The sequence below is a fragment of the Xyrauchen texanus genome, chromosome 3 (assembly GCF_025860055.1).
Source record: "Xyrauchen texanus isolate HMW12.3.18 chromosome 3, RBS_HiC_50CHRs, whole genome shotgun sequence".
Taxonomy (NCBI): Eukaryota; Metazoa; Chordata; class Actinopteri; order Cypriniformes; family Catostomidae; genus Xyrauchen; species Xyrauchen texanus.
This window is the reverse complement of record NC_068278.1, coordinates 43,516,701-43,529,994: the sequence shown is the minus strand read 5'-3', so window position 1 is coordinate 43,529,994 and position 13,294 is coordinate 43,516,701. Positions and strand designations below refer to the sequence as shown.

General features: G+C 36.6%; 2 protein-coding genes across 3 annotated transcripts; one reads left to right on the top strand and one right to left on the bottom strand.

Annotated features, from left to right (window-relative positions):
* The first annotated feature begins 4 nt into the window (after positions 1 to 4).
* On the top strand, positions 5 to 1,727 carry mrpl41 (mitochondrial ribosomal protein L41). The gene is given in 3 exon segments (XM_052096859.1): positions 5 to 58; positions 1,298 to 1,674; positions 1,676 to 1,727. Coding segments are annotated over 2 exon segments (399 nt in total). The 5' UTR covers positions 5 to 58; positions 1,298 to 1,321; the 3' UTR covers positions 1,722 to 1,727.
* A 523-nt stretch (positions 1,728 to 2,250) lies between these two features.
* On the bottom strand, positions 2,251 to 7,975 carry dph7 (diphthamide biosynthesis 7). Of its 2 annotated transcripts, none has more exons than XM_052096843.1 (9): positions 7,592 to 7,975; positions 6,673 to 6,806; positions 4,180 to 4,267; positions 3,980 to 4,077; positions 3,735 to 3,892; positions 3,314 to 3,386; positions 3,093 to 3,158; positions 2,824 to 2,996; positions 2,251 to 2,680 (listed from the first exon to the last, which is right to left on the bottom strand). In XM_052096843.1, exons 1-9 carry the CDS (start codon positions 7,730 to 7,732, stop codon positions 2,259 to 2,261), a joined length of 1,353 nt encoding a protein of 450 aa, XP_051952803.1. In that variant the 5' UTR covers positions 7,733 to 7,975; the 3' UTR covers positions 2,251 to 2,258. The 2 variants fall into 2 exon arrangements, with proteins under 2 accessions (XP_051952803.1, XP_051952808.1); XM_052096848.1 differs by having other exon boundaries at positions 3,980 to 4,074.
* Between the last annotated feature and the right edge of the window lie 5,319 nt (positions 7,976 to 13,294).

Below are 13,294 nucleotides of genomic sequence, written 5' to 3'. Positions count from 1 at the left end.
TTCTCTAAGACGCGTAACGTAGGAACAGAAGGGTCTTGTTGAAGGCAGACTGTTCAAGGTTTGTATATGGGCGCGCGTATCTTTGGTTTCTATATGGAGTTAATGAACGTTTACATTTTTGGAGTGCAATGTCCCAAAAATGTATGCGGTGAACTGTTTTGGCTACATAACGTGTCCATTCATCATGCTGACTTGAGCTAGCATGATATGTAACTGGAATGCAGATTGTCTGACGCCCTCCTTTTGAGAAAAAAAGGCAATTACTATAGATTATTGTTTTTAATTTCGTCATTTTATTAGTATTACCAGTGGTCATGCTAACTACGTATGTATGTGCATGGAGCTTCAGGTGTAGACCTTTACATGTAAATACCTGGTAAATACCATAGTTAAAACAGTTAATGGTAATACTTTTAAATAAAATATGGTATGTCCTTCAAACAGTTAAGAATCTTTGTCAATTTTAAAACAACAATATATATATATATATATATATATATGTTCTTTTCGTAGAGGAAATGGGTAATTTCTGTGACATTAGCGTAACCAAATGGAGCTGAAAGAATAAATGTTGTTCAAACAGATTTCCTACCTTGATCTAAATGTACACATCCCACCATTTGGTGCAGTGGTGGCTCAGCGGTTGAGGCTCTGGGTTACTGACCAGAAGGTCGGGGTTTAAGCCCCAGCACCGACTGTTGGGCCCTTGAGCAAGGCCCTTGACCCTATCTGCTCCAGTGGCGCCATATCATTGCTGACCCTGCACTCTGACCCTAGCTTAGCTGGGATATGTGAAAACAAATACATTTTGTGACCAAAATAAAGGCTTAAATTATATTCTTTGGCTGGTCGGGCCACTCAAACAAACAGCAATTTTGGAAAGTGCTACAGAGCCAGTGTTTACACTTTTCTTTGGGGGGGTTGGAATCAACATACTAATGGCTTCTAGTTGTCTCTACATAATATGATAGGATTGAAGAAAGTATTTAACATTGAAAAAATTACACATATCAGCTGTAACATCTGATGCTGAAAAAACGAAGCAAAAAAGCGAGATATGGCAAACTTGTCATAGACGTCTGCCTCGTGCATGTTAACATAGAACAAATGAAAAAGCATGTATAGATGCAAAAACTCATTTGGTGTGAATGGCCCTTTATCAGTTTTATTTCATTATTGCAGTAACTGGTATTTTGATTACATGCTACATTTTAGTAATGGGAACAATAATTACAGTGCCACTATTATATGAGTTTATGCATTGTATTTATTTACAGCACACATATTTCTTTTATAGGTTGTTGCTGCAGAAAAATCATAAATGGGGGTGCTGTCAGCACTGACGCGGGGGCTCGTGAGAGGAGCTGACAGAATGGCAGAGTTCAGGAGTAAGCGTGGCCCTAGGACATTCTACAAGAGCAGAGGAGCCAGACCCACCGGAGTGCTTACCTCCAGCAGAAAATTCATACCTGTACAGACCATGATACCAGAGTTTGTGGCGCCTAATTTGGAAGGATTTAACCTGAAACCCTATGTATCATACAAGACCCCAGAAGGAACAGGGCAGCCCATGACTCCAGAGGAGCTCTTCACTCAGGTGGTGGCTCCACAGATTGAGAAAGACACTGAGGAGGGTGTTTTCAACAAGGACAATCTTGAAAAATACAGGTTAGAGAAAGGGAAAGTTGTTCAAGTTGCACCCCAAGAACTTTGTTCGTTAAGTAGACTTTTTTTGTGTGTGTTTCAGAGATTTGAAATTGACTTAATACACACTTGTGTGAATATGGATCTTAATCTAGATAAATATTTACTACAACAGTCAACTCAGTTTTTCAGAAATGCACTAAACTGACATCCTTTAAATTTTCAGTTCTGATATGTCCAGACCATGTCAAACCCACATCAATTTCAAGTGAAACTCCTTAAAGAAAAACAATTTTATTAATATGGCTATGGTTTATTTGTACAAATCACATTTGTTATAAAAGGTCTAGTTATACACATAGTTATTGGTGTAAAACTAAATAAGAACTAACACCATTGAAAGATGTCCTATATATTATTGCTACAAAAAGTCAGAAAATTAGACTGTTTGTCTGAAATAAAGATATTCCAAAATTGCATACATTTAAAAAAGCAATACTTCAGATGTAACCAAATAGCACTTCTTTAAATAGCCCCTCAGATATGTTTCGTTCCAAATAATCTCAACCCATAAGCTAACATAGCAGCATTTACAGCATGAATAGGAAGGGTGTTCAAGAAGAGGACGCAGACTCTGGCTCTGTCGGTTTTTCCTCTGGGCTCCAGTCCCATCTCCACACATGCAGCATGTGGTCATAAAAGGAGCAGGTAGCCAGCAGGCAGGACAGAGACTGGGAGTCTTTAGCAGGGCTGGGAAGGGGTTCTGGAACAAAACATTTCTCTGGTGAAGCAAAGTGGTCAGGAATGTACCGGCCCAAGTCGTCCTCCAGAGAGGTGTCAAAGCTAGCAGTTGGGGACTCGTACTGGATCCTGAGGTGACCTCCAGACTCTGTAAGCCCAAAGCTGGTTTGATGTGGCTGCTGAGGAGAGTGGGGAGTGGAGTTGTTGAGGGGGACTCTGGACCAGTCTGCTCCATATGCCAAAGAGTTGTGTAGAATATATGAGGCCAAGACAGGGCATGGTGCATCTTGTCCATCTACAGGGAGGGAGAGGGAGAAAAACAAAAAGCATAATTAACTTACAAGACCAATCAAGGTCTATGACCTAGATTTCAAATGAGAAGGAATCAATACACAAGGGACAGAAGTTTTGTTTCATTATAGTAAGAATGTTCCTTACCAATAGCTTGCTGGCAGTGAAGAATATGGAAATCATTGTGCATACATGCTGCTAGCAGCAGATGTTCTTGACTGGGGTGCCACTTTAGTCTCCACACGCCCCCACCGACTGCAGTCTCACTCAAGGGCTGCTTCATGTTCCTTCCATCCCAGATCAATACATTCTCATCATAACTATGATGGAAACAGACAGCAACATGAAAACATATGCATTTGTACATAAATGCATAGATAATGTTTTGGATGATCACTTTAGCAGAAGCCACTCACCTTCCAGTGGCTAGAATGTGCTCCCGGTGGGGGCTACTGTGTATGCTGCATACTCCCATAGTGTGTCTGTATGTTAGTAAAGCAGTGTTTATTTACAGTTACCATACATAAAGGCCAGGAAACAGGCACACAGAGCATAATTGAAATGGTAACATAATATGCTAATTTATGGTGGATGAGGATGAGCTCATGTACAGTAAGGTAAAATATGCATAATTTACCTCTTGCTGGTGATGGTAGGAAGAGAGGGACCCATTCTTAAATCCCAGCCCTTTAGTTTGCAATCATCACCACCTAGGACAGCCAGACAGAAACAGTACAAATTAAGATAGTCAAATAAATACATAAACATGAAAAAAAAAAAAAAAAAAACAGTATGAAGATGGATGAACCAACACTACAATAACAATCTGGTATCTAAAAAAGTATTTGAAATCTAAACATACATTCACTTAGCACTTAATTAGGAACACTATGGTGCTAATAAAGTGCCCAATGTGGTTTTATGCAATAGATGGCATTATTTTTTTAAGACATCCTCACTATGCAACATGTTTCACAAGTTCCTAAATCTTTTGCACAGTAATGTATATAGAGATAAATGGTTCATTTTGTGCTTATAAATTTATTTTCACTCCTTACCTGAATAAATAACCTGAGTATCCCAGTAACTAAATGCTGAGATCCAGGCCTCGAATTCGTGAGCTTTCCACTGGCACACAGTAGTTAAACTAGTTTCCCCAAGAGACAGAACTGTGAGAGAACCAGTCGAGTCACTGGACACCACACGCACATCAGTGCTACAAAAGAGAACAGTATCCTTTATATACTTAAAAATATCAAAGCAATCCAATGCAAATCAGTAATCAATGATGTGAGCATCTTACCTCTCGCCTCTCCCTGTAGACCAGTCTAAAGACAATGCCAGCCTGTCAGGACCCAACTCTGTGCTCAACTCACTTTCCAATCCACAGGTGCCCTGCTGCTAGAGGGACAGTTCAGACAGGCTAAGGATACTTAATTATATAAATACAGTGTAATGTCTATACTGTGAATCTCCTAATGCAACCTGAATATGACTTGTCACCTGAGCTTCAGTAAGTTTGTACAGCTGGATTTCTCCATCTGCAGTGGCCATACCCAAGAGTGGACGCCCTGATATCGGTATGTGACACCTGAAGAATTAAAGTACAGCTTAAAATAGATTCTTAAATAAAACCTCAACTCTGATTCTAACAAATCATAATCACAATTCACCATAATTGGTGGTTTGCTCCAACGAACGTAAAACATGTGATATCAAGTACTACAAAATAAACCATATATCAATATTTTTTTTAAACTTCACACAGTCATGAGGGTATAAAGGGGTCTTCTCTGTTTAATGTTTGACAACAGAATTACTACCTGCATGCAGGGGCGTGTCTAGGGGGAGGCAGTGCCTCCCCTAGGATAAGCTCTGCCTCCCCTGAGAATTTGAGAAATAATCTGTCCATCTGATCAGAGGCGGCGGCAGCCGATTTTGCCGGGCTTCAGCCCCGAATGTATTTTGAAAAGTTGACTGACAAATATGAAAACGGACAAAAGCCTATGTAAACCCCCGAAATCATAAGTTGCCTTATTTCATTGTGCTTTGGCTTTGCACATACTGCATACAGCCTGTAAAAATAGACATAGGCATAATCTAGCCTGTAGAATAAGTTCCTTTGCTGTCGGTAGCCTATAGGCAACTCCGTTTCTTCTCTGTTGAATATGCAGCAGGTAAAGGAGGAGCTTGCACAGTCGTTGACATCAACTAACGTTACTTAGTGGCGAGTTAACGGCAATTAGCAGGAAAGACAGCAAAAATTAAGCAAATGAGGCTTTGGGGATTTTTCCGAAAGAAGTCAGTGGGTAAGAATTGACATTTTTTTTTGTCCTTAAAGTCTTAAGATCATCATCTAGCTGGCTTTCACCCACAGTAGGCTAAACCTCAAGAGTTGTACCCTCTAACCTCCTTATTTAGATTGACGCAGCTTGGTAGCTCCGAAGTTAACTCAGTCGCCTCACGCCGGAGGCCGCGTGCACGAGCCCTGTTTGGAGCGTACTTTTCTTGTTTATCTGGTGTTGTTTTCACGAAGGATAACCAATAAGCATTAACATAAAATTTATGTGTGACTTGTTTTGTGATATTAGTTTGTAGGAAATATACACTTTGATTTGATTAAATGGTTTTGTAGAGTGTAGCAAAGATGAGCAACAGACTGAGGAGCAGCAGTAGCTGTGCCAGAATCAGGCATGGAAACTGGTAACAATTAATAGGTCACTTTAATTTAGAGAAAGTTAAAAGTGAAACATTGTTTATCTCAATGATCCTAATGAAAGGATTTTGACAGATGAATTATTCTCATAGAGATGATGAGAATTATATACAGTTCGATGCCATAGTGTGTCAATGAACTTAGACTAAAGTCATTCATGTATTGCTTTAACTTAGGATCTTATACATCATTTTGACTATTTATGTCAAAAAATATAAATTATTTATATTCAATATTATTTTTACCTCACTTTACTCACTATAATATAACTCTTTTGTGATGACTTTATGTTATTGTACATGAAAATTCAAGAATCATGATAGATCTTAGGGCAATCCCACTGATCTGCTCTTCCCAATACATTTACTTCAATGGTATTGGTCCACACTTTGACATATGTAGCACTTGATGAATTAGTTGTTTGAAGCTGATTTGCAATAAGTTATGTGCTGTATCTGTTCTTTTGCATCACAGATGATTCAGGGAGGAGAGAGGATGTTGAGGATAGTACTAGAGTGGAAGATTTAGGAACTGTAGAAACAGGCCCAGCCAGAGCAAAACTCAAAGAATACCCTCTCACCAGCTTTGGACTACAGGGAAGTGGTTGCTAGTGTGAAAATAAAATTGTCTGGGCTAAGCCCCGGATGTCCTTCAATGCTGGAAACGCCTCTGCATCTGATGATAAATTACAATTTAAAAGTGGATTGTTTTGTGCATATTTTTCCATCGCTAGCAGATGAGTGAGGTCTGACACAACAAAAATCCAGTTTAAGCCCTATAGTCTAATAGGGGCCCTGTGCCTATCTCTGGGTTCCTGGCTTAGAAAAAGATATGCACTAAAACAGATTGTGTGTAGTATAGCTTAATTTTGCACCGATTTTTTCAATTGTTTATGTTGCCCCCCCAAACAAGCCAAATGCCCCCCCTAACATGATATCCTGGTAACCCCTCTGCCTGCATGTTGGAATTTGATTTAGTGAATAAAGTTTTTAAATATTAATAACATAAAAATGTCACTTTTATTAAAAAAATGTTCATCTTAGTAAAGGTCCTTTCAAGTAATTATTTTTGTGAATTGCATTTTTTATGTATTTTCAATGACTTAATATATCCAGACAAAAACAATGAGCATCATTGACCCATATACAAACTGCAGAAAACCCAATACAATGTTCAGTACATACACTTTGATACACATACAGGGTGTGTAATAAAGATGAAGAGTACATTTTAGTGGGCAGAAATAATAAAGAGAGACAACTGAATGGAAATCAACTTACCACTTTAGATCGAGTATAGCAGGAGTGTCTATTCGTTGAGTCTCAGTGAGTGGAGGACTGATTGATTGTTGCGAATTATAGTGGAACAGATACAGTCTGCCTATTCTGCTCGGGGCAGTAGAGTCTTCTGCTGTCTACAGTAAAACAGAAAAGGCAGTTTCAATATATATTTGTGGATTTCACTTTAATAAACTGACTTAATCAAGTTAATTTGTGGCATAATGTTGATTACAACATAAAATGGTTTTGACTCATCCCTCCATTTAAAAAACAAAAAGCACACGCAAAAAAAGCTCATGGTGAGGCACTTACAATGGAAGTGAATGGGGCCAATTTGTGGAGGGTTTAAATCAGAATTGTGGAGCTAATAATTTTATGAAATCACAATTAATTCTTCTGTTAAAACGTGTGCATTATTGGAGCTGTAAAGTTGTTTAAATCTTCATTTTTACTGTCGTTTTTTGATTTTATGATTTACAGCATTATGTCGCAAGTCTTAACTTTATAAAGCTAGATTTCATTACACTAAAATCATATTAACCAGTGTTCGAATTGAGTCAGAGCTCTTGGATGCAAAAAATGCTGGAAGCCTCGAAAGCAGGGACTGTCTACACTGAATAACTACGTCAGGCGCAAGCACGATTTTCACTCAGTCCCTGCCTTTAAGTTCCATTAAAAAAACAGCCCGTGGTGCACCCCCCGTTTAATGATGGGCACATTCACTTCCATTGTAAGTGCCTCAGATTTCGGCAATTTTTTTATTTTTATAGAAAAGGAGGGACGCGTCGAAAATAATGTTGTGATAATCAACATAATGCAACAGTTGCTGTCAACTAAGCTTAACTTGTACTGAACCAGGCATATTTATTTAATATTTAAAACACCATCTAATAAAATAATCAGATAATTTGTGTATTACCTTATCATCGCTTTTTTGAAGTTGGTAAGTTCCACATGCCAGAACATGACAATACTGTTGTATGGGGCACCACTCCACGGTATCCGCGCTTAACTCGGTGTCAAAAACTTGCAGGGTTCGAGTTCGAGAGTGCCACCCCATTTTGAGCGGCTCAGCATAATATGAAATTGCAGAAACAATCGGACTGTCTGACCATGAAATGACTGATATCACTGTACACGTGTAGTCAGTAAAAAATATGTCAGTTCTCCTTAAAAATTCTTAATATAAATATAAATAGAGCAGATCATTTGATATAATCTAATAATTTTGAATAAAGATGGACAAAGTTTGCGGCTCAAACACAGTTTAGTGTAATTTTACGAGGTAAACAGATGGAGCTATAAACAGGAAGTGGGTGGTATAACAACTTCCGGGTGGATGACGTCTGATTGGCTGGTCATTGTTGTCATTGGCTGTGTCTCGTTTCGAAGGCTGCGTGCTAGGTTGGACGTGTTCTTTTATGGAAGCTTGGTTTAAACGAGACGGCCTTCGTAGGACAAACGGAAACGGAACGTAAAATGTTTGCTATGACAGCACGCCACTCTTTAACAAGCACTTTGAGTGAGAAGGGGACAAAGTCCCTCTGGAAGAGAATGCATGAGATACATTTTAGGAGCGTTATAATGATGTAGGAGAAAATAAAATAGATTTTTCATGCGTACTTCTAATAATTCTAATAGTCTAATACTTTATTTTAACAATATATTAATATAATTATGCATATTAATTACTCTGCACCCGTCTAGTCATCACATCATGCATCATCCGAATTCCAATTTTACTCTCTAAAGTGGAGAGCCTTTCAAGAGTTATTTATCAAAGTTTTTCACTAGCATTTTAGGCTAAAAAGTTATCAATAAGATGAATTATGTCTTTATTTGGAAAAACAAATATCATTATATACGGAAACGTGACATGTTAAAAGATAATGAAGATGGTGGACTAAACACAATTGACTTTGATATCATGAATGGTGTGCTTAAACTAAAATGGTAGCAAAACTTTATTCAAAATGAATCATCATATTGGTATAAAATTCCTTGTTCATTGTTTATAATATGTGGTCGTATAACATTTATATTACAATGTGATTTTAAAATTTGTAAGCTACCTTCGAAACTTTCAGCTTTTCACCAACAGGTCATTCTATATTAAATTTTAGCCCATATGATATGTCAATTTGGAACAATAGATTATATTTACAAATTAACAAATAGAAAATCCTTATTTATAGAAGAACGGTGGGATAAAGGAATCTGGTCAGAACTACATATTATGGACATAGAGGGTAATATCTTGGATTATCAGGACGTCTGTAGCCAATTTAAACTAAACAGCCCTTAAAGGATTTTTAACAAAATTATAATCAGATTAATAAGAGAACATGTAAAATACACAGTGGCAAGTCCTAAGATTCATGAGCCTAGGATAAAATCAAAATAGAGAAGCCAGATGTGAAATAAGGAGGAAATATATTTCTTATCCCATAGCCCCCAAATATACTTCTTATCCCATAACTCCCAAATATATTTCTTATCCCATAGCCCCCAAATGCAAAGAAGTGCACTTTAAAATTATAAATGAAATCTGTCCCACTAAAGAATTTCTAAGAGTTAAATTCAACATAGAAATCTTGAAAATATGCTTATTCTGTAATTCTGATATTGAAACAATGGAACATTTTTTTTATTGCAACTCTGTACAAGGTTTTTGGAGTGTTGTGTACAACTGTTTCAAACAACAAAAAAATCCTGTTATCCCCTCTTTTACTTGGGATGTTGTTAAATCTTGAATAATATTCGATGACAAAAAAAAAAAAAAAAAAACTTTTTTGATAATGTAATAAATTGTGTCAACATTTTTTATCCATAAATGTAGATACCTAAAAACACCACCCCAACTATACATTTTCATAATAGAAATATCTATATATGTGGACTCGCTGACAATAATGACTATTCCCCAAGCCAGAACCCTGTTTTCATTGTTAGACAATTTTGGACTCATATAACAAACCCCTACAAATGTTATCTTATTTAGATTTTTTTTTTTGAATTTCTTTTTATTGTGCTAATGTGATTGGGACCTCAGTCTGTTATGTAAAAGAGTTTATGAATACGTTGCCAATTAGTTGTATTGTAAACATTGAATCAACCAATAAAATAAATAAATAATCATCCGAATTCCCGTGAAAGAAGGCTGCATTCAAAGTTTGCTACTCACTTTTCAGCAACGAGACAGCCTCGATGACGTATGCAACCTCCGGAGGACGCAAACCTTCCAAACCAGACACAGCCATTGTTTTGGATGAACAGTTCCCTATTAATGAGGGAGATTTGTCACATTTTTCACTTTTTAATGTAACCAGTCTGTAAAATACTATGGACCAGAATAGCTCAGAGTCAAAATCTGTCCTCTGCACATTGCTGGATAAAAATGTTCAATGTATGTTTTTTACCCAAAAGAGATCAGGAGGAGACATAATAGTTTTTTGGTTGGTGAGAATGTCTGTCCTCTGTGAGAACATCCCCTTGTGATCTGGACAGATGTGCATGTGGGACTGTATAGAATCAATTCCATGCCACATATATTTGCAAAAATATAAAGTATTGCAAAATAAAATAAAGTTTTGCAAAACAAAAAAAGTATTGAGCAAACAAAAAAAAAATTTTTTAAAACAAAAATGAAGTATCACAAACGTAAAATAAAGTATCGAGAGAAAAAAAGAAAGTTTTGCAAACAAAAATAAAGAATTGCAAAATATAAATAAAATATAGCAAAAACCAAGATGTAATTAATTGCAAAAATCAATGACTGTTGTAAAATAATCTAAAGATCTTTTATCCTTTTTTATCTCTGCAACAGATTTTTAGGCAGCAATGATTTTGCCACACATCTTTTTCTTTGCAACGCTCCTTTTAATCTGCATTTCCATCACGTGTGAGCTCGTGATACCGTTTTGCCTTTGCGCTTCACTTTTCTCTGCGTTTCACTTTATGGCACTGTTTTGACGTGGGGGTGGAGTCAGGGGATTGGGGCGTGTACAACGGGCTCAGTGACGCCGCTCTGGAAGTTACGTCATTAGCTTGAGACGCGGATCAAACATCATGGCTGAGCACAGGCATGCAGGTGGATCTCAGGTATATAAAGTTGATTGTTTAAGGAAACTCATTTTAAAATATTCAATGGGGTATACCCGTCAAGTGAATTTTTAAGACAACGGTTTAATTTTGAAGAAAATGCCTGTACTTTTTGTCAAATTGACAGAGACGTTCTGATCATCTTTTTTCTCGTTTTTCTTCAAATACTTTTTGGGAAAATATGTCTTATTGGTTGGAATCAAAGATTCACTCACTGCCCACTTTTGCTAGGAAACATGTTATGTTTGGAGTGCTGTTGGACGAGAAAAGAAATGAATTTCTTATTAATGTAATGGGCACATTTTTCATTCATAAGTCCAAATGTATGAAGACGAAACCTTATTTTTCTGTATTTAAAAGAGAATTGTAATTTCTTTCCAGCATTGGAATGTATGTAAAGTAAAAAGGCCCAGAAATTGGCTGGAATAATAAGAGACCTTGAGCTCTTAAAAGAGGAATAAAGAGACCCCTCTGTATTTGTATTTTTTATTTTATACATTTAATTTATTTATTTTAACTGATATGTGCCTTGCTTAATACTCATTTACCTGTACTTACCAATGCCATTATAGATGTACATTCTGTTTTTTGTTCTGTTCTTGGTGTTCAATAAAAAAAATAATAATAATTGTTTCCTTTTATTTAATTAGCATTAAATGTGCTTTAACAGCGTTTGCTTCAGATAAAGTAGTTAGAGATCAGTTAAAGCGGTGGATTTATTAGCCATACTCGCTAACATAGCCAGCATCTGCAGTTTATTCTCTCTCAATTGATTGGACTATTGATTGATTCTTATGTTTACTTTATAGATTATAATTGTCTATACCATAGTATGTTGTCTTCTAAAAAATGTAAACTCCATATTTAAAAATACATAAATAGATGTTACATTAATCACTGTTAAAGGAGACAATAAATAGATTACAAATAAAAAGTTAAACGATCGTAACAAATAAGCATCCCAGGAAACGATCTACAAACAATAAAAAGAACATCACTTATGTTAATTGTGCAAAAGCAAAACAAATTTAACAGATTGATTCTTAAGAGTAGGTGCTGATAACCTGGTTATATCCTGCTCTACTCGAGGCAGAGAAACAGCAGGAGAAAGCTGTTGTTGTTGCTGCTGACCCGCCTGAATATGACCGAAGCTTTGAGTCAGAACACTAATAAGATTCGTCACGACATCTGGATATTCTCTCTGCTAAATGTGACATGGCAAATCATTACATGAGATGACATTTACTGTGAGCATTGTAAGAACTTAAGTAGCTTGTGAACAGGATCGTTGAGCAATGGAGGAGTCAGGAGACAGCGAAGCAGGTTTGAAATCAGCACTTTAATTTCTTTCACGAACATACGACGGTCACCGCCGTAGAAATGTAAACATAAACAAAACAATATCACACTCAGTCTGTGGAGCTTTCTGGATCCACTCTCGACACTTGGCGTCCCTTTAAATGTCTCTCTCCGTATCACTACAACAAGACACAGGTGTTAGAGATAATTACAAACCAGGTGACAAGCCTTACCGCTCTCTCTCTCTCCCGCAGACCGACACACGACCATGCCCCCCATGCCACATAGCTGTATAACGCAGGGTTAAGAATATAGGGGATGTGAACATTTTATATTTCAAAACTTTATTTTTAAAGACAGAACACGTTTGTTACGATCGTTTAACTTTTTATTTGTAATCTATTTATTGTCTCCTTTAACAGTGATAATGTTACATCTAAATATGGAGTTTACATTTTTTTAGAAGACAACATACTATGGTATAGACAATTATAATCTATAAAATAAACATAAGAATCAATCAATAGTCCAATCAATTGAGAGAGAATAAACTGCAGATGCTGGCTATGTTAGCGAGTATGGCTAATAAATCCACCGCTTTAACTGATCTCTAACTTCTTTATCTGAAGCAAACGCTGTTAAAACACATTTAATGCTAATTAAATAAAAGGAAACAATCAACTTTATATACCTGAGATCCACCTGCATGCCTGTGCTCAGCCATGATGTTTGATCCGTGTCTCAAGCTAATGACGTAACTTCCAGAGCGGCGTCACTGAGCCCGTTGTACACGCCCCAATCCCCTGACTCCACCCCCACGTCAAAACAGTGCCATAAAGTGAAACGCAGAGAAAAGTGAAGCGCAAAGGCAAAACGGTATCACGAGCTCACACGTGATGGAAATGCAGATTAAAAGGAGCATTGCAAAATAATTAGTAGGCATTGCAAAGAAAAAGATGTGTGGCAAAATCATTGCTGCCTAAAAATCTGTTGCAGAGATAAAAAAGGATAAAAGATCTTTAGATTATTTTACAACAGTCATTGATTTTTGCAATTAATTACATCTTGATTTTTGCTATATTTTATTTATATTTTGCAATTCTTTATTTTTGTTTGCAAAACTTTCTTTTTTTCTCTCGATACTTTATTTTACGTTTGTGATACTTAATTTTTGTTTTAAAATTTTTTTTTTTGTTTGCTCAATACTTTTTTTGTTTTGCAA

What these genes read in the sequence shown, in the direction of transcription:
- dph7 (XM_052096843.1), bottom strand. Translation starts at nt 7,732, where the DNA reads ATGGGGTGGCACTCTCGAACTCGAACCCTGCAAGTTTTTGACACCGAG. An exon ending in CCTACCATCACCAGCAAGAG is followed by an intron (nt 3,159 to 3,313) that starts GTAAATTATGCA and finishes ACTAACATACAG; the next exon opens with ACACACTATGGGAGTATGCA. An exon ending in TCACTGCCAGCAAGCTATTG is followed by an intron (nt 2,681 to 2,823) that starts GTAAGGAACATT and finishes CCCTCCCTGTAG; the next exon opens with ATGGACAAGATGCACCATGC.